The following is a 22,597-nucleotide window of genomic DNA, read 5'->3' as shown; positions in this document are numbered from 1 at the left end:
GCCCTTCACATAGTACCAACGGTTGCACTGCTCATTTTTAGTCACTATTATGCATAAAAGTAATGATGCGACTCATATTTCTATAAGGATCAGTTTGCTAAGTTACAATATACTTATATTGATAAAATCACCATGTCCAGTCTTCACGTGGTTTGACGGTGAAGTTAATGCTAAATGATGGTGGAAAACAACCTACTGGGTATTTCACCTCTGTACCACCGTACTCATTTGAAACGTTGTAATACATTGTAGTCAGTTTAACTTGAGATTTTTAGTTACTGGAGCGGTAGAGACGTATCGGTAATGCACCTGTTGAGTGGTGGTAAACTGAAATAGATTTTACGCAGTTTACGATTAGTTACAAGCAAAGCGACCGCCCATGTGAAACAGGGCCATGTGCGAAAGCAACTGCATTTCTTTTTAAGCACTGTAAATATATGTCGTATTTTTACGGGAAAACCATAGTTTATTAAATTAAATTTTGATAGTTCTGTATTTTTACGGGAAAACCATAGTTTATTAAATTAAATTTTGATAGTTCTGTAACTTAAACGCCGTCGACGGTTGCCAGCTGATATGTCAATGTACCAGCTGTTTATGACCTGTCAGTCAAATATGATCAGGCTTATTAGTCCCCTACGAGGACTATAGGAATGCCCTCCGTCAGTCTGTCCGTCCGTCCGTCTGTCCGTCCGTCCGTCCGAAAATCTGGATCCCGCGATATCTTCAAAATACTTAAAAAAAATTCATGAAACTTGGAATAGTGATAAAGGGCAATATGGAGATTATGCACGTCTTTTTATTTATTTATTTTTTTCGTTTTTGCGTCCGTCTGTCTGTCTGCTTTAAAAAACATTCAACACATCTTTAACCTAACTGGATTCCACTATATCTCCAAAAGTACATTGAATTTTTTTATGGAACTCCCCTACCGGTGTAACCGAGATAGGATTGCCCTCCGTCCGTCTGTCCCGTCTGTCCGTCCGTCCAAATTTTGTTTCCGGGCTATTTCTTGAAGACTATTGGCCAGATTTCAATTATTTTTTTTAAGAGTTATAGCATTTGACTAGCAATTTGCAATTTTCAAGCGAAATGAATGGGGGATTTTTTTCTTAAAGTAGTTTGTATAGAACATATCAACTGTAAACTTGAGAAAGATATTATTAAGAAACAGAGTAGTGCTTTTTTATTTTCCTTCCATTTTTGTCGAGCCCACCTTCGGTGAACTCGACCCTTAGTCGCCAGGTTTTGATGTTCGCTATATGTGCGTGCATGTGTCCGTCCTGATTTTTACGGACCATAACTCCAATTTGAATGAAAATGGAGGAATTTCTGTAAAAACTTCACACAAGTGATCACCTCCATGAGTTCTAGTTCTGCGCGCATGAACTGGGTTTATGGGTCAAAGGTAAAGGTCTTCTTAGAGATCACTGATAAATGCTTGTGCAGGGCATATCTGGTAACTGCATGAAGAGATTTTTTTTACTATAACTTCACACAAATGTTAACTACCATGAGATCTAGTGTCGCACGCATCAACCAGGTCTCCAGTTAAAGGTAAAGATAACAGAGGTCATTAGAAGTGCTTTTCTAGAGGATATCCTATATGCATGAGGGAATTTTTATGCAACATCTTAAAACTGCGATGCTGGCCCGTAGACATGCAGAATGAAATTCTAGTTTCTATGCAAACTCAAACTTGAAAAGAAACATCTATCGGCTGGGGATATACTAGTATTGTCTTTGACAATGCATCGTTGATTAAAATAAGTATTGTAAAATGCTTACATTTATACATTTCAGGAAACAAGTACATTGTCGTTATAACAGAATATTTGACAAAATGGGTAGAGGCAGAAGGGATTCCAGACAAGTCATCTGAAACTGTACTATCAGTATTCACAAAGTTTGTCACGACACATGGTTGCCCCAGCGTATTAATAACGGATCAGGGGAGAGAATTCTGCAACGACTTGAATGAAAAGTTTTGCAAGCAGTTTGGGATAGAACATAGAATTGCATCAGCATATCACCCACAAACAGGAGGACATACTGAAAGATTTAACAGGACTTTGTGCGATATGCTTGTGCACAGTGTAGATTTGTCGCAGAAAAATTGGGACATTAAGTTACCATACGTACTGTTTGCCTATAGAACGTCTAAACATGAGTCGACGAAACAAACACCATTCTATCTTGTGTTTGGAAGGCACGCACGCTTACCAATAGAACTAGACTTAGCAATGCAATCGGATGATAACCAAGACTCTGAATTGTCACTAAAGGAAAGAATAGACTCGTTCATTAAACTGTCGTGCAACAGAAAAGAAGCATCGTCCAATATTAAAACGGCACAATCGAAGCAGAAGAAATATTACGATTCTTCACTACCTAAAGACGATACAGCAGGTTTTGAAGTCGGCGACCAAGTCCTTCTTCATAACACCAGAAAATTGACGAGAAAAGGAGGGAAATTGGGTCTAAAATGGAAAGGACCATTCAAAATAACAAAAGTAACTGGAAAAGGCACTTATTTCCTAGAAGGAATGAAAACAAGTGTAAGTGGGAACAGACTGAATCGCTATAGGCAGAGTAATGACGATGCTGCTACAGATAACACAGAAAAGCGACCAACTGAAGGTCCAAAAGATGACCACAGTCTAATAAACAAAGAAACAGGAACCCAAGCAAACGAGAAAGCGTTTGAAAGACCTGCAAAAAGAAACGATAAATCTGACGACTGCAATCTCCCTCCAAAAAAGAGAAGAGTATCGCGAGAAGATGTTGCAACACAACCTACCAATTCTACAGAATCTACTAATCAAGAACCCCAACCATTTCAATTCAGACCATCTAATCAAGAATGGCAGGAACAAATCTCGAGTGTATTTAAGTCGGCAGTCAAAAACACGTATGCATCCGGTCCAGACAAATATATACGACGAGACGCCAAACCTACTAAAACTGTAAACATGCGTGGGGATGGCAATTGTTTGTTTAGAACATTCAGTTATTTAGTTTTTGGCGTACAAACACACCATAGCTTGATAAGGCAAGCGATTGTTGACTTCATGAAAGAAAACGAAACTCTAATGAAAGGCATTACACGTGATTCGGTTTCCAGATATCTAGACACGTCAATGATGGCCTCCGAAAACACTTGGGGAACAGAAGTGGAGATATTTGCTTTTGCAACTCTCACCAGAAGCGTTGTGTATGTTTATTCACAGTATGGCAGTAAGGAACAGTGGCGTTGGTTAGAATACAAACCGTTAGGCCTCATTGGTGGTAATTTAAGGGGTCGAGCAGTGTACATTCAGAATTCCAGCGACCATTTTGTCCCGGTGCTAGAGGTAGATGGCGAAGAGTTCTCAAGAAAGCCATACAAACGAATTCGGAACCACATTCCAGAAAGATACCACGCCCTTATAAGTGATGACATATTAGATGCTGCTTTAGTGAATTGTTACGCAGACGAAGCCTTGCTATTAAAACTTGACAAAAGTGTAAAGACTGTATATGTGAAGGCTTTTACTAACACGCCTTACAATGTAGAAGGGCTGCGTGGGTTATCTGACGAGGTGGATGCAAATATTTTCAATATAGTATGTGACTGGAGCGATGTCGAAAACATACTTAATTGATAAGTGACACGTGCAAGAATAAATCAACAACTCAGTGGAGAACGATACAATTTATGCTAAATTTGGTTTAACATATTGCATCTGATGAGCATAACAATGCGTGCTAAATATACCTTGTGTGATTTACTAACTAAAATAATAGCTTAAGATATAAACATATGTGACATGTAGTTTTACCAAAGCACAGGTCAACACCCTGGGACGTTTTGTTGGATTCGCCTCTATATTCCATACAGTTTTAAATAAAAAGTCCTTTCGTTTATGAAATTGTCCTTATTATATACCGAACAACACTCCCGAACCACGGATATATAGGATCTCACATGAGTTGTCATATGATATAAGATTTTATTAAACGAGCTCAAGAAAATGTTACATAGCGAGCCTCGGGCGAGCTTTATAACATTTTCTTGAACGAGTTTAATAAAATATTATATTTTTTGACAACGAATGTGAGATTCGTTTTATCACATGACTTAAAACATAAAAATAAAACATATAAAATAAACCCTTTTTAACGCTATGAGTACGCACGCTTTTCACGCCTTTTTTCTATATGGAATGTATTGGCGGAAATGAGTCACGTCAAAGTTATATTACACGTGTTAAATATAAAGAAATTCGTAATGATTATATTACATGAAAAACAAGCGATGTCATGTGATAAAATCAGATCTAGCAAATTCAACGATAATGCTACCAAGACCCGTATCTATATTCACACAAAAGTAAAAACACTCTAGAGGCCACATTTTTATATGAATCTTTATAAAATTTGGTCAGAATGCTAGTTAATTCGAGTGAGTTTAAAACTGAGTCATATTAGGTCAAAATTAGAAGTATGTCCGTCCGTCTGTCCGTTTGTCCGTCCGTCCGTCTGTCTGTCTGTCTTCCGGTAATGTCAAACACCCCCGGGGACGTAGACATGGTTGCGCGTCAAAATCGCAAGAAGGTTTAAAGAGTAGTTTAAAAAGATTTAAAAGAATGTTTAAAAGGGTTAACTAGAAATACATTCTGCATGCCCACGGGCAGATGTCGAGCCCGCTTTGTAGGTTTAAATTTTCACAGAAAGATTCATAATGGACATTTGTGAAGATGAAAGAATGATAATGACCTTGACCTTTGATATTGTGACCCCAAAAACAATAGGGGTCATTTACTCAATATGGGTGATCATCCTATCAGGTTTGGCAGCTGAAGGTTGAACAATAATTAAGTTATTGAGCGGAAACCGTTTTCAGTTTTAAGGTCTATGTAACCTTGAACTTGTTATTTGACATTTGACCTCTAAGTGTGACCTTGACCTTTGCCACAGAGACATAATTTTTTCGCGCGACACACCGCCTTGCCATGGAGAACATTTATGCCAAATTATATTAAAATCCCTCCATCCATATAGAAGTTATGCTCCGGACACGGATTTTGCGCCGACTCCAAGTGTGACCTTGACCTTTGACGAGCGGATCTGGGTGGTGTGCGCGACACGTCTTCTAATTAAGGTTAAAATATATCTCAAGTTAATGTTAAATTCCTTCAAAAAATGAGCGAGATATTTCGTCACGCAATCTGATTGGCACATACGAAATAAACAAGTCTCCGTGACGTCATATGGGCTGGCCACCGCTCTTCCGAATAACGGACGCGATCGTCGTGTTAATAAGATGCAATCGATTTTCTTAGAAGATAATCCAATAAATCGACTATTATTCTTTTGATATAAGTAGAAATAATATAAATGATAATATAAATATAAGAAATGAACGCCTTCTCGCTATAGTTCAACGGGTATATGAATACAACAAGTAGCGTGCATAGTTAACGTAAACCCCTTCGGGGTTTACGAACTATGCACGAGACTTGTTGTATTCATATAATCGTGAACCGACGCGAGAAGGCGTTCATTTCTTAAATATAGCTGCACTGAACTGCTCAGGGGTAGGGAGGAGGGCAACAGTAAGTGGTAGGTTGTTCCAATGGTACACAGTCCTGGGGAAGAAAGAACATTTATGATAATAAGAGGTTGCTGTAATTAACCTGTAACTCAGATCTTTTGCATGAATTGCTTATCCTTTTTGTGCTAAATGATTTCTAAAACCACTTTTCGAATGGTCATGAAAAGAAAAAAGGGATAATATTTTTAAGTCATTCATCATTGCTAGTTCCATTAATCTGTGTGGGACGTTTAATCACTATACAACTTTGATGACTACGAAAATGATTCAAATCACTAACAAACACTTGTCACTTACAGTGCACTTACAGTGATTCTGCTTGTATAATTAATAATTATTTAATTTCAATCGCAGAGAGGTTTATATAGTTGACTCCTAATCCAGTTGCACAGATTCGATTCTTAGGCGAGGAAGCTATCGAAGTATGTTACATCAGATCAGGATTAGACGAGTTCTGGTAAGAAGTCCAACGATACTAGATTGAAATCCAGCCACCCTCGCCCCCTGAAAACTAGCTAGTTCTGTGATTATAAATATTTTTGATTGTTGATATTCAAACAGGCCGTAAATTACAACAAGTAGTTGCGTATTTTGTTGATGGAACGTTCCTATGCAGTCCATCGCCTATGTTTTAAATGATAAACTGAGCAGCGCACAGTTTGTATGCCTGTCACCCATACACGACCCTGGTAGGCGTCGAACTCACAACGGTGAGGGGCAAGTGATTCTCGGTCGGAGACTTTAACCATTTTTTCTTTCCACACAAATAGGCATCGGTAGTGGTAATCCCTGAAGCTTGGATCAATTCCATCTAACTGCGGTCAAAAAAAAACGTGCAGTATGGACGCATGCACGGACGGGTGCCATCTCTCCTCCGATGTCTATGGATGAAGATAATTATGTTGTGCAAGTGTACCTTAGATAGGTTAGGTCAAGGTTTGGATTGGGGGGGGGGGTCCTTATTCTATAGGGGGTCACATTTCTACGTGAGGGGTCATTTTTCTACGTGTGAGGAGTCATAATATAATGACCCCCCAGTCATAATATAATGACCCCCCGGTCAATATTTTATATAAAATAATGACCGGGGGTCATTATTTTATATAAAATAATGACCGGGGGGTCATTATTCTATGGGGGTCACTTTACAACGTTACACCGGAAATGTAAATATTCGGAGGAGTTCCGAATGAAATGTAAAATGTGTGGACCGGTAATTATGTGAATGGGAATAATTATGTTTTATGTTGTTTTGTTATGTTTACTGCATTAATAAACAATGAGTTAAGCTGTTTTCTTTAATTTAATCGATATTGGATTAAATCATCACCTAACTTTATTTTTTAATGTGTTGAAGGTGACATTAGTAAAATTGTATTACGATTGCCCCCGAGTTGTTTTATTTTTAGAACACTACACATATCCGGATGTTGCTATTTTTAGAACCAGAAGGTATTTCCCCGCTATTCATAGGTCAATAATGGAATTTCTACATCGTCGATTAATAGTTGGAAACTCGGTTTTGTCATGAATATAGTTTAAAATAAGTAAACACTAAAGTGCACACTGACAGTTGATTACGATACATCTAACAATTTGAGTCATTACAGTAAAACATGGATTATAAGTGAATTATACGCGTAAGAGAAGATTTTCTGTCGAAAAAACTAATGTCAACAATCAGCATGGAATTGGGATATTCGTATCAAAGGGCTATTCATGTAAGTATCCTTGAGTAGTTGTGTAAGTTTATGTGTTCAAAAATGTTTGTTTTTTAATTTCTTTGGAATTTTTAAATCATTTTTATTTGCTAAACGTTAAGACAGCGTTTTAATATTTCTACATGTACTATAAATATACATGTTACATACTTTACATCTACTTATAATGCACCAGTCAATTGTACCCAAAGTCCCACCAGGTCCGAGGAATAGCTGGGACTTTGACTTTCTGTCCAGCCAACCCCGGGTAAAATCCTCGTCCTGCGGGGACGAACTGATGGTCAAATCCTCGCCATATGCCCCGTACCCCAGGGAGCCTAGGTAAGGCATATTCCCTGCTATATCTGGCTCAAAGACAAAACCACCGTATTCACCCGGCACTGCGAGGCCACCTGAAAGTTAAAAACACACCCCATTTCAGGGCTTTTTCTATATTACCCACGGGTCCGACTATCGGACCCATTCCCAAAGCAAAATATAAGATATTTTTCCCAATTTTCATAAAAAAATCCCAATTTTTTTTTTTTTTTTTTTTTTTTTAGAAAGTCTTTTTACATGTACTGGATCATTTTCAACATCATATCAATTATGTGATGTTAAGTTTTTTTGATAATTGAATTCGGAAATCATTGATTTTCATCACATTCAGATATCTGTATGAAATATTATCTGTCATGATCGATTTATTGCAATAGATATTTACACCCAAGGATTGATATTTCAGCCATTTTGGGTCTTTTAAAGGGAAATAAACTAATATAAACCCTTTCCTAATTCGCTGGAGACTAGACAGATTTTTCTTTTAACTGTAAAATTTCCCAATTTCGGCATTTTCACGACGCAAAATTTCCCAAAACGTCTAGGGTCTTTTTCCCAAATTGGGCAGAAAAAGCCCTGCATTTCCCCGGCATATCCCCAGACCTGGAGGGCCGTGGTTACAATTGACTGGTGCATTATGTACATGTTACATATTTTTAAATGTACTTATGTACATCATTTATGTATATGATATGAGTATGTAATCTTTTATTTGATTGTTTTATCTTAGAAAAATATTAGACTTAAAAATACCCATTATTTGTTTACAAAGAAAAAATATTAGACTTAAAAATACCCATTATTTGTTTACAAACTGCATATTTTCAAAATAAACCTGTATTAAAAGATGTACATGGTTTCGGGCTGGAAGCCACAACAGCTTAGACACAAGCGACATTCATTTGCTTGGTGTAGGTCTCGTTGAACGCCATACTGTTGTGAATCATTATCAACCATATGCACAACATCTACACATTTGTGCCTACCAACCCTTACTCTTGGCTAAAACGGATATTAGTGCAGAATGTATAATTAATACATGTGCATTTGTATGTACTTATGTACATCATTTATGTATATGATATGAGTATGTAATTTTTTATTTGATTGTTTTATCTTAGAAAAATATTAGACTTAAAAATACCCATTATTTGTTTACAAAGAAAAATATTAGACTTAAAAATACCCATTATTTGTTTACAAACTGCATATTTTCAAAATAAACCTGTATTAAAAGATGTACATGGTTTCGGGCTGGAAGCCACAACAGCTTGGACACAAGCGACATTCATTTGCTTGGTGTAGGTCTCGTTGAACGCCATACTGTTGTGAATCATTATCAACCATATATGCACAACATCTTCACATTTGTGCCTACCAACCCTTACTCTTGGCTAAAACGGATATTAGTGCAGAATGTATAATTAATACATGTGCATTTGTATTTTACGGTTGTAGTTTCTGTTGGTTGATAATCAGAAGTCTAATTTCTTTCAGGCAGGAAAAGGACTGAATATTACTATTATATGAAGAATTCCAGCCTGCATTAAATACTTTGTTGGATCATTGAGACAGATTTGACATCCATGTCTATCCACAAGCCAGTCACATCTGATAGAGATGATGTGAGTATTTCATATAAAACATATTTGAGTTGGTGTTTGTTGTTTTATAAACTCACTGTTTTCAATAATCCAGTGGTGGTGGTGGTGGTGGTGGTGATGGTGGTGGTGATGATGAATTTTATTGATAAATTTAGTAATTTTCTTTATATTATATACATGTATGTATCAGCTTATTGTTGTTGTTTTTAAATAATGTTGAGAAATATTAAACTGTTTGTATTTTATTTTGTATATGTATGGCAGTATTATTATCTATACAAATTAGTTAGAAAGTATTTTTTTTTCTTTTACAGCACTAAACATTCTAGATGGGTAAAGAACCTGAAGGGGCATGAAAACCAAATCAGCATTGACTCAGCATTGAGTAGTTATCATCTGTGCACACACTACAAGTACAAACGCATGGGAACAAACCAAACTTCAAATGTTGAAGAGTGAAGAATTATTGTGAAAAATTCTAAATGTTAGAATGCCATTGACTAAATAAAACAAATAGACATCGATTACCAACAGAGACTGTTTACATGTTATAATATTAAAAAGACATTAGTTGAGAACTTTCACTCTGACATTTTTGGAGGGGCATTACCGCCTACTTAGTGTTCTTGTTTCTTTACATATTTTAATTTAAAAGGACATTCATTGTTTTTAAATCTGAATTCTGAGTTAGTATCACAAGTAAAATTCATTTATTTGAATGATTACATTTTATGAATAAGTCCAATTAAGCTTTTTACAAGAAAAAAGTTAATTTTTAAGCATTTTATTAGTTATACATAATGTCATGTAACTATACATTTTTATATTTCCTTCAAAACTGAACGGTAAACTATCATAAATTGTCTTTTAAATTGTTCATTAGACAATATTTAAAATGATTTCAGCAGGTTGTCTTGTTATTAACTATTTTTATGAATTTATTAATTCGCTATATATTTTCAAACATCGAAATACTGCTCTGTTCCGAAGACTCACAAGATCAATCAAAATGATTTTTTTCCATGTGTATCAATAATATGTTCGGTTGAACTTAATTTTTCTGTTAACTGAAGTTTATTTTACCCGAAACTGTTGTGTTAATTCATAATCTCTGATAATGTGAAAAAAAAATCAAATATAGACAAAATATTTTTAATTCACAGTAAAAAATCTTCAAAATTTGGATAAAAGTCCCATAGTGTACCATGATAATAACTATGTTGTCGGTAAAAGCTTTATAAAAGTGTGTATTACTTATACCTTAATTCAGTTTAAATAATTATGGCCTTTACGGATTTGTGTTTTCATATAGATTTCCTGTTATATTGAGCTTTGTCAATTTTTGTTGTTGTTTTGTATTATGTACAATTACTACTTCTATTTCCTAACTTTTCTCTCATTTGTCAAATTGAATTGTTACATATTTAAGTGAAAAAACACACACACACTATTTTTAAAGATGCACTCTTACTCCCAAATAAGACTTATGATAATTAATATTATTGTTTTCATTTTTCAAAATGGGTTGATAGATGTCAACAACAATGTTTCTAATGAAGGATCTTGAGTTCAATTTGCTAATTAATAAGAATGAACATAAAACATGGTATTTCTGCCTTGTGATACTATAGTAGACCACAGTAAATCTTTTAGCAATCACCAATCATTTAATATTTGTCATGCTTTCTGCTATTATAAACAGGGTGACAAGCTTGTTATCAGTAAACGATATTTCAGTAAATGCATTATTTAGTAAGTAGATATTGTTTTTTCATTCAATTTGATGTGTGTTATAAATACAATTATATGTATTGATTTCAAATAAGAGTTTCACTTTAAAGATGCTCATTTAAAGATAATGAACAGACAAACAAAAACTAGACACATTTGATACTAATTATATGATTGATTATTGTTTTATATATAGGTGACCTCTGATTTGTTTTGGAGATATTCATAAATGGGTGTTATTCTTTATTGTCTTCAGTTTCTTATACATTTAAGGATTTTTATAATTGCTTTTCTGGTATATATTACAATGTAATTTAATGCAAATGAAAACACACTTTAAACTAGACACATTTGATACTAATGATATAAATGATTATTGTTTACATGTACTCTGATTTGTTACATGTACTCTGATTTGTTATGAAGATATTCATAAAGGGGTGTTCTTCATGTTATTATACATTTTGGACTTCATTTAGTATTGCTTTTCTGGTATATATTCATTTAATGCACAAAGAAATTGTTTTAAGTGTTCAGTATCACTTTCACACATTGTTTACTATTATTTATGTTTTTGCATATTTGGCCTATTTATGCTTATATGTGCATTGTTGTATTTCAAAACCTTTGTGAAAAACAGTATTATTTCTTTCATACATAGTCTGATACATATTCAGTTTGAATGCGTTATTTTTATCATACTAGTATTTGAAAAAATTGCCATTGTCCAATGAGACACATGCTGTTTTTGTGTTAATATCAACTAAAAACATCCATTTTCAACTCTTTTTTACTATGTAAATGAAGAAGTTTATAATAACTCCATTGACTAGATTTTTATGCACTTTTACATTACATTTTAGTATTATTAAACAGCTAAAAACAAGGCATGTTATGTTATAAATGCATTTCATCTAGTAAACAATGTTCACTTTTTATATAACAGTTCAATAATTATGTTCTATTTATGTTTGCAACTTTACAGTTCAATAATTATGTTCTATTTATGTTTGCAACTTTCGGACGAAATGATAATGTTTATTTAAGTACTACAAAAATTGTTAAATTGTTATTTCATATCACTTATTCTTCCCTACAAGTTGTCATTCCAGCATGGTGACGTTGCCCCCTCCCCCTATACGATTAGAACTGCAGTGTACATGAACAATAACTCTATTTCAGCGTGTTGCTGAAGGGTTATTCCCTTTGTATCTTTTCCTGTCCGGAGCATAACTAAAAACTACTTTTTTTGGAATTTCATTAAACATCATTCAATGGTATTTAGCACAACGAGAGGAAGTGCAGTGCACAATGACTATAGCTGTTTTTAAGCTAATTACATAATTATTGCCCTTTGCCGCTTTTTCTTGACCAGAGCATTACTTTAAAACTACTTATGGTATTGAAATAAAACTTGGTATATGGGTATGTGGCAATGACAAAAAGTACAGTGCACAAGCACCCTAATTCTGTCTTGTTCATTAATGTACCCCACCCCTAATGAAATGTTCAACTTGAAAATCTTCAATTTCAATGCTTTTGCCTATGTTGTCATGCAGAAAACTACAAACATTTTGAGAATTTCATAGATGCGGTTCAATGCACCATAATATGCTTGTTGGCCTTGACATTCCTTGTTTTTCAACATATAACAAGTGCATAAACTATTAAACGGCGCCCTTTGATGCTTTGCATCAATGGTCTTTCTTGTTGTTTATGAAAGGGACTGTACCACCAGATTGGCACCAAAAAAGTTGTTTTTTTTTCCTGGAATCTATGGACACTTTTTGAATAAAATATTTTACTCTTTGATATCGTTATTGTAAATAAAATACCAAAATTAAAAAAAAAATGCAGTAAAGTGTCGTATCCACTATGCTATGAAGACTTACTTTTACTGGGAGGAATTTTCCACGGCAGATCACGCATAAGGAATGAATTCTACTCGGTAGACATACCTAGATATCTTTTTGTAATGGAAAAACACGAAATAAATGCTATTAATAAATCATTTGTAAACAATGGGGATCATCAGTTAGTAAGTTTCAATGCATTAATTGTACACATCGATACCAAGTTTCTACAATTTTCTTTAAATTTTTGCCTTTTCATCATTAACTGAGTACAGCCCCTTTAATCTGTACCTTATAATGTCTGTGACTTATCAAATATTTAAAAGTAATGGTCTACAACCAAGATTTGTTTTAATTATCCAGGTTTCAAACTGCATTGTGTATGCGATTGGAAAGGTAATCTTGAAAGCTCACTTAGTATAATTTTTACAAATAACATTCACCCTGCAAGGTACTCATATTTGGATGATACATAAAGATTTGCACAGTCATTTATGTATACTTGCATTTATTGATCAATCAAGGATACCTTTTTCAAATCTTTGATTTAGATTGCAAAGTATAACTTATATAAATAAATATATATTCTTAACTTTGTCTGAATACACAAGCTAATGCATCAGTCAATTGTAACCATGCCCCCCGCCCCCTGGTCCCGGAATAGCGGGGACTTTAAACTTTCGGTCCAGCCAACCCCAGCTAAAATCCCCGCCCTGCGGAGATAATCTGATGGTAAAGTCCCCACCAAATACCCCGCACCCAAGGGACATTAGGTTAAGCCCCATGCACACTGTATTTTCCGGGAAGACCTGGCACTGCGGGGCCACCTGAAAGGTAAAAACATGGCCAATTTTGCAGGCTATCCCCGGTATACCCCCGGATGTGGGAGCCGTGGTTACAATTGACTGGTGCATAATGATCCATAGTAATCCAATCTCATGCCAAGATGATTTCTGGTCTGACATCGCGAGGTTAGTTATTCTTAAGCATAAAAAGCCTGGACAGCATTTGAGAAAGACTGCTGTGAGGTTAAATCTTCATTACTTTACTATTCCACAACATTGGGCGATAAGGGAACTTTATTGAATATTTTGATTTTAATTTTGTTCCCTAAACGCTACAAGTCAACTGATAAATTAATACAAATTCAATTCTATCTCCACAATATTCGGCACTGCATTGTTAAATAAAACTCAAAAGTTACACTTGTAAATTATTTAACCAAATACCTTTCCCTCAAATATTTCACAAATTTATATTGATCTATCAACAACAATGCATCACCATACTGTATCTCTGACTGATTTTTGATTTTCCTTCTTGGCTAGAAAACAAAAAGTGAGCACAAAGAAAAAGAACTTGTAAAGTATGCACCAGTCAATTGTAACCACGCTCGCCCCCCCCCCCCCCCACACCAACTTTCCGTCCAACCAATCCCCGGTAAAATCCCTGTCCTGCGAGAACGAACTGGTGGTAAAATCCCGTGAATAACCCCGCACCCCGGGGATCTAAGGTAAGAGCAATTCACTGATATATTTTGAGGGAAGAAAAAACCACCGCAATCACCCGGCATTGCGAGGACACTAGTTCTGGCTTCCATAATTTTAATGTTGATATTTATTTTTTTGATGTTTACAACACGTCCAAAAAGGTAATGCAACGTGTGACGCCAAACAAACACCAGTTAGCCGAGCTTTCTGGCGTAATGAAACAAACACCAACAGATCCCTTCAGGGAAAAGCATGCTCGACCCTGAAGGGGTCCACTCGTCTTTATATACACTAACTTCTCTATTCTCACATAGCCCGGGCTTTGCTAATTTGCATATTACCAAGTTTACATCTGGTATGAACATACTTCCGTTTTATACGGAATATAATTATCAATGCACCTTCGGCAACTTAAGCGGACCGTTACAGTAATATATAATGTGTTCGCTGAAGTTCTTTAGCTACGAGGACACCTGAAAGGTAAAAACACAGACCTTTTCGCTGGTATATCCCCGAGGAGCCGTGGTAACAATTGACTGGTGCATTATAAGAAATCAAAATTAAGCATGCAAGATTGTTTTATCAATGGCGATGGTTTATCACAATGTCATGTACTTACACTGAGAGTGGCTCCAAGACTTTTCTATGCACATAGGTAAACAATCATCTTATTCACAGATACTGTGCACATAATCATACATTTGGCTTCATTTAGAATGAAACTTCATAAATAAGTATGCGCATATTTGATATCTCCAGTTTGCAAAATTGATTTTTTCAAACGAACTTGTATTGCTTGAAAATTGACGTGTCAAATTAAAAATGCTACCCACGGTAAGATGAAAATAAATCCGTTTGATGGTGGTAATCATTCAATGGCGGCTTTATTGATAAATTTCCTCAATAAAACACTATGAAATTCACATCATCAGCATCCGGAAGTAGTGAAAACATACATGTCTGAATCATTCGGCCGCTCTGATCAGAGTAAATTTTGAGGTCAATAAGTAGACTGGTACCCTGATTTACTTTTCCTCAAAAATATAAAGTTATACAGGTACGTGGCATATGGTTTTTAGTTAACATTAATAGTATTTGAACAATAAATACCAAAAATCATGTAGTATTTAAAAAAGTGCTAAGTGCCATGCGATGATTAGTTAAAAAAACTTTGTATCGAAAAGAAAATATCACGGAAACATGCAAATTATGTCGAAAAAAAGAACAGAAACCGACTTCGGAATACCAACATTGTATACAAAGGATAACAATACTTTTTTTAAACCAACTTTCCTGGTTGTTTTCTACTTAGACCGCACGCTTTATTCGCTTTACGTATGAATTCATAAGACATTTCGAATGCGCGACGGGCACCACGGTTAGCTGATACTGGTTTCTTTTCGGATAAAAGAGAAAGAGGGTACCAGTCTATCAATACAGAGCATTGAACGGAAAAATTTCGATGCATACTTTTCCAATATTTGCATATAATCTGACCGTATGCAAGAACATTCATGTTGTTAACCCGATTAACTCCGTCGCTACGTATGAATTTTTTGTGCTTCATTAAAAGAACATACAGTTAGTTGAATTGTTAGGAGAACTATTTTTATTGTATGTTTTCATTGTTATCAGTTTTGGTACTGCTTTGATTATTCAAATTCGCTAACGGCAATCCAATCAAAATACAGCGTATGAATACATTACGTCAGTGAACCCCCAGATGCGGCTTGAGAATGCAGATAGTGTGTTTATGGCTATGAACTAGGCCACAAGTGCCCTAGTCCAAAAATTAAATACAGTATGGATTTTGATAAAGGAGAATTTGGGAATCCCGAGAATTACGCAACTTCCGCGCATGCGCAGTTGCGGGCCGTCAATCTATCGGCCAAATCGCCATTGTTGTTATTATGTGAACCGTAAAAGTTTAAAGGTCATGGCTGAAAAAGTACGGGAAATCTTGACAGATGTGTCAATTTATGTTAAAGGACTTGATAGTGAAGCGAGAAAAAGGTATTCTCCAAACTGATGTTTGATAAAAGTCTGAAAACTAATTTTAATACATCTTTTTGGATAATGCGGACGACAAAGAAATAGAAAAAATCTCAACAAGTATGTATATATGGTTCATTTTTTTAAACATGTTTCTAAAATCATTTTCAGGTTGGGTGAAACATGTAGCCATGTAGCTGCCATTCTCTTCAAAGTCGAGCTAGCTGTCTGAAGGAGATACACAGAAAAGTCTTCCACAGATGTCGGTCGGATGTGGAATCAGCATTTCAAACAGCAGGTAAATTTGTGATAGAAGTTTCATTTTCAATTTAAAGATGCTTTGTCAGTAGGAATCAAATAAGTTGGGAGTATAAGTGAGAAATCCAGTAAAAATAAACTGTTTTAGTTATTTTATTGGTACCAAGAATGTTTCATTCTCTACCTAAGTTATTGAAAAACTAAGAAGCAAAATAATACATGAGCAACAGTAATTGCCCTTGTAGTTTTTTCGGTTATGACATGTTCAAGATTGTAAAAATAAGCGGTATTCCCACGCTGTACGATAGTGGTAATCAGATGCCGAAAATTTGAGTACGGTTTACACTGCTGCTGTAGTTTGCCGGTGTATGATAGAGGTAATGGAGACACGCGAATTTAGGGTCTGCATCAGATGGCTATGGTAGCGGATATATCTCTGTGGAAAACAGGTAAATCCCTAATGTGGGGCAAATTTTGACCCCAGTTGCATTATTTTAAAAATCTTGGTAGAGGAGCACCATATCATGCTACATACCAACTTTCAATGGTATGGGCCCAGCTGTTTCTGACAAGAAAATTTTCAAAGATTTCCCTATATATATCTATGTAAAACAGGTAACCCACCAGGTATGGTCAATTATGAACCAAAGGGCATAATTTGTGAAGTTTCTTGGTGAAATTTCATCTTAATTGGCTACCGCCTGTTTAGGAAGAAATGTCGTTTGAAGCAAATGTTGACAGTCGCCCCGATGCCGGGCAATGGGGAAAAGCTCACCCTACGCACTATGTAAGCTAAAAACTAGTATCATGCTTCATGTCAAATCTTAATTTCAAATCCACGAACACTGCATATGCCATAAGTTCAAATCCTTCCATTCGATCCATGAATGAACATTTATAAATGCATACCACAATATCTCATGCTTCTATCATAATGAAGGTCTAGGCATTGTTTAGAGCATCAACAAGCCTTTGACCTCCAAAATTCCAATATCACAATAATTCATTGGGTCTTTCATGTTCAGTTTTTCCTTTCAGTTAACACTGTTACAATACATGCCTCTAAAAGAGGTCCCATTATTTCAAATACCAAATGGGTACATCCTTAAGCAAGTTCCACAGCCCCAGTCAAGGCCAAATGATCTGCTTTTTACAACACATGTCTAAAGTAGGGTCCATTTCGCAAATATCAAACTGTCACCCATGTTCAACTTTTTGTAGTCCCCTCTCTGGCCAAGCGGTCAGCCTGTTCGTTCCCTTCTATTCCCTGGTGACCCCGCACATGATTCTGTAAACAAGGTACAATGTTTTATTGAAACAAATGTGTTGCAATCCCAATAATGTGCTCAAAATTTAGTTTATATTAATGTAGCTTTTATTGGCATAATTTGCAACAATGAAAAGTTCTTTTTCATTTATCAAAAATAAACACAAATGCTATTTTTTTTTTAACAAAGCACAATACTCCTGTCCTTTCAAACAAGTAGTAAATGTATCATTAAGAAAATAAACTACACTCACCAACCTATCTTACTTCTGTAGATAATTTATATACACCAGGGCCCTACCCATTTAATGTTGATGCCATTACTGGCCTTTATCAGCGCCTCAAAGTCCTCTTTGTTGATCACATCCTCGCCCGATGACTTTTTCCAACCATTTCTTTGCCAACCTTTAACCCACTTGGTCATTGCTGAAACAGAGTCAATTGGGGTCAACTACTGGTCAGGCTAAGCCTTCATGTCAAGTTTGATGATCATAGGTACAGGCATACTTGAGATATCACTGGGAGAAGCTTTGTTAACTTTTTCGCGATAAAGGTCACTGTGACATTGACTTTTGGCTGCATGACCCCTAAAATCAATAGGGGTCATCTACAGGTCAGCCCCAACCTCCAAGTCAAGTTTGAGGCCCATGGGTGCAGGCATTGTTGAGTTATCACTTGGACAACCTTGTATCATTCAAGGTCACCGTGACCTTGACCCTATGACCCCAAAAATCAATAGGGGTCATTTACTGGTCAAGCCCAGCCTCCACGTCAAGTTTGATGATCATAGGTCCAGGCAATGTTGAGATATTACTGTGAGAAGCGTTGTTAACTTTTTCGTGTAAAGGTCATTGTGACCTTGACCTTTGGCCCGGTGACTCCCAATATCAATAGGGGCAATCTACTGGTCAGGCCCAACCTTCATGTCAAGTTTGATGACCATAGGTCTAATAATTGTCGAGTTTGTCTTCAAGGTCACTGTGACCTTTGACCACATGACCCCTATAATCAATAGGGGTCATCTACTCCTCAGGCCCAACCTTCATGTCAAGTTTGATGACCATACGTCCAGGAACTGATGAATTATCTCTTGGGCAAGCTTTGGTCTACTGACGGACGGATGGACTGACCAACCAACATGTGCAAAGCAATATACCCCTCTTCTTCAAAGGGGGGCATATTAAGGCTTTCAGAGTTATAATACGGCTTGCAGAGTTATCAGCCTGTATGAGGCAAGTATAATAAGGCTTGAAGAGTTACCAGCCTGCATGAGGCAAGTACAATGTGGCTTCGTAGTTACCAGCCTGCATGAGGCAAGTATAACAAGGCTTGCAGAGTTACCAGACTGCTTGAGGCAAGTATAACAAGACTTGCAGAGTTATCAGCCTGCATGAGGCAAGTATAATAAGGCTTGCAGAGTTATCAGCCTGCATGAGGCAAGTATAATAAGGCTTGCAGAGTTATCAGCCTGCATGAGGCAAGTATAACAAGACTTGCAGAGTTACCAGCCTGCTTGAGGCAAGTATAACAAGACTTGCAGAGTTACCAGCCTGCATGAGGCAAGTATAACAAGGCTTGCAGAGTTATCAGCCTGCATGAGGCAAGTATAACAAGACTTGCAGAGTTACCAGCCTGCATGAGGCAAGTATAACAAGGCTTGCAGAGTTATCAGCCTGCATGAGGCAAGTATAACAAGACTTGCAGAGTTACCAGCCTGCATGAGGCAAGTATAACAAGACTTGCAGAGTTACCAGCCTGCTTGAGGCAAGTATAACAAGACTTGCAGAGTTATCAGCCTGCATGAGGCAAGTATAACAAGACTTGCAGAGTTACCAGCCTGCATGAGGCAAGTATAACAAGGCTTGCAGATGAACCAGTCTGCATGAGGCAAGTATAACAAGACTTGCAGAGTTACCAGCCTGCTTGAGGCAAGTATAACAAGGCTTGCAGATGAACCAGTCTGAATGAGGCAAGTATAATAAGGCTTGCAGAGTTATCAGCCTGCATGAGGCAAGTATAATAAGGCTTGCAGAGTTATCAGCCTGCATGAGGCAAGTATAACAAGGCTTGCAGAGTTATCAGCCTGCTTGAGGCAAGTATAATAAGGCTTGCAGAGTTATCAGCCTGCATGAGGCAAGTATAATAAGGCTTGCAGAGTTATCAGCCTGCTTAAGGCAAGTATAATAAGGCTTGCAGAGTTACCAGCCTGCATGAGGCAAGTATAAAAAGGCTTGCAGATGAACCAGTCTAAATGAGGCAAGTATAATAAGGCTCGCAGATGAACCAGTCTGCATGAGGCAAATATAACTAGGCTTAGAGAGTTACCAGCCTGCATGAGGCAAGTATAATAAGGCTTGCAGAGTTATCAGCCTGCATGAGGCAAGTATAATAAGGCTTGCAGAGTTACCAGCCTGCTTGAGGCAAGTATAATAAGGCTTGCAGAGTTATCAGCCTGCATGAGGCAAGTATAACAAGGCTTGCAGAGTTATCAGCCTGCATGAGGCAAGTATAACAAGGCTTGCAGAGTTATCAGCCTGCATGAGGCAAGTATAACAAGACTTGCAGAGTTACCAGCCTGCATGAGGCAAGTATAACAAGGCTTGCAGAGTTACCAGCCTGCATGAGGCAAGTATAACAAGGCTTGCAGAGTTACCAGCCTGCATGAGGCAAGTATAACAAGGCTTGCAGAGTTACCAGCCTGCATGAGGCAAGTATAACAAGGCTTGCAGAGTTACCAGCCTGCATGAGGCAAGTATAATAAGGCTTGCAGAGTTACCAGCCTGCATAAGGCTAACATGTCTCACTAGTTTATACCCAATTGTATTTAGCTTGTTTGAGAAGACAGCTGTTCCCAGTTCAAATCAGTCTTGAGTGGAGTCTCATGGAGTCTTGGTTAGATACCATAACTCAGTCTGTTCTGGATATTGAAACTAGAGCTATCACTGAAGGTGATTAATACCCCCGAACGCCACCCTGATATGAAATTGCAGTCAACTATTTGGAAAGCCAACCTATAAATGACAACTTTATGTAATGGACTATTGTCAGTTATTCATTTTTTGATTATGTTTTAAAAAAAAAAGGCTTTAAACAATATCAGTGATGCTAATACTGAGATGTTAATGCTGATATATTTGATGTTCTAAAGCACAGAATATACACAGACAAGAAAAAAGTAACAAAGGGCAATAACTCTGTTATTGGCTGAAATAGAAATGTGGTTCCTGTACACTGCACTTCCTCTCATTATGATCTATCACTGTATGAAGTTTTATTAAATTCCATCCAATAGTTTTCAAGTTATGCTCCGGACAAGAAAAAAGTAACAAAGGGCAATAACTCTGTAACTGACTGAAATAGAATTGCGGTTCCTGTACACTGCACTTCCTCTCATTATGATCTATCTCTGTATGAAGTTTAATTAAATTCCATCTAATAGTTTTCAAGTTATGCTCCGGACAAGAAAAAGTAACAAAGGGCAATAACTTTGTAATTGGCTGAAATAGAATTGCGGTTCCTGTACACTGCACTTCCTCTCATCATTATGATCTATCACTGTATGAAGCTTTATTAAATTCCATCCAAAAGTTTTCAAGTTATGCTCCGGACAAGAAAAAAATAACAAAGGGCATTAATTCTGTAATTGGCTGAAATAGAATTGCGGTTCCTGTTCACTGCACTTCCTCTTATTATGATCTATCACTGTATGAAGTTTTATTAAATTCCATCCAATATTTTCAAGTTATGCTTCGGACAAGAAAAAGTAACAAAGGGCACTAACTCTGCTAGCTGAAATAGAATTGCGGTTCATGTACACTGCACTTCCTCTTATTATGATCTATCACTGTAAGAAGCTTTATAAAATTCCATCCAATAGTTTTCAAGTTATGCCCCGGACAAGAAAAAAGTAACAAAGGGCAATAACTTTGTAGATGGCTGAAATAGAATTGCGGTTCCTGTACACTGCACTTTCTATCATTATGATTTATCACTGTATTAAGTTTTATTAAATTCCTTCCAATAGTTTTCAAGTTATGCTCCGGACAAGAAAAAGTAACAAAGGGCAGTAACTCTGTAATTAGCTGAAATAGAATCGCGGTTCCTGTACACTGCACTTCCTCTCATTATGATCCATCACTGTTTGAAGCTTTATTAAATTCCATGCTCGGGACAAGAAAAAATAAAATAAAGGGCAATAACTCAATAATTAGCTAAAGAAGAGTTATGGTTCTTGAACACTGCAGTTCCTCACATTGTGCTTTACCATTGTATAAGGTTTCAATAAATTCCATCCAGTAGTTTGCAAGTCAATGTCTGGAAAAAAAAGTAACAAAGGGCAACAACTCAGTAATAAGCAAGAATAGAGTTATGGTCATTGTACACTGCACTTCCTCTCATTATGCTCTACCATTGTATGAAGTTTAATCCAATTACATCCAGTAGTTTTAAAGTTATGCTCCGGACAATGTAAATTGCAACGGACCGACCGACAAACCAACAAACCGACCGACGGACCGACCGACTGACTGACCAACCACAGGGTGACTCCAATATAGCCCCTTCAAACTTCGTTTGTCGGGGGTATAAAAGATTGGGACTCAAACCTTAGTTTTTGATTGAAAGGTGCACTCTTAGCACACAACACCACTCATAGCCTCGCAATTTCTGATTTGTTTCGCAAACATTTTTTTTTCTTGTGAATTGTAAACTTGACATTTAAATGAAACAAAAATTTAAGCTCAATTAAGCATGCGCTAATCATTTACT

At 36.5% G+C, this 22,597-nt stretch overlaps 1 protein-coding gene and 1 long non-coding RNA gene across 2 annotated transcripts in view; one reads left to right on the top strand and one right to left on the bottom strand.

Moving 5' to 3' along the window:
• The first annotated feature begins 6,793 nt into the window (after positions 1-6,793).
• On the top strand, positions 6,794-9,923 carry LOC128213645 (uncharacterized). The gene is made up of 3 exons (XR_008257764.1): positions 6,794-7,317; positions 9,133-9,260; positions 9,554-9,923. It is a non-coding gene; the product is annotated as an uncharacterized LOC128213645 (long non-coding RNA).
• Positions 9,924-16,702: 6,779 nt separating this feature from the next.
• LOC128213639 (ribonuclease H1-like) overlaps positions 16,703-22,597 on the bottom strand; it is a 41,706-nt gene continuing 35,811 nt past the window's right edge. The window contains exons 8-9 of the mRNA XM_052919623.1: positions 18,132-18,256; positions 16,703-17,851 (exon numbers count right to left, since the gene is read on the bottom strand). Of these exons, the coding sequence (XP_052775583.1) occupies positions 17,771-17,851; positions 18,132-18,256 (206 nt within the window). The 3' untranslated portion in view covers positions 16,703-17,770. The remainder of the gene's footprint in view (positions 17,852-18,131; positions 18,257-22,597) is intronic.

Source organism: Mya arenaria, chromosome 13 (assembly GCF_026914265.1).
Source record: "Mya arenaria isolate MELC-2E11 chromosome 13, ASM2691426v1".
NCBI classification, from domain to species: Eukaryota; Metazoa; Mollusca; class Bivalvia; order Myida; family Myidae; genus Mya; species Mya arenaria.
The sequence above is the reverse complement of the archived record's forward strand: the minus strand, read 5'-3'. Positions and strand labels throughout refer to the sequence as shown.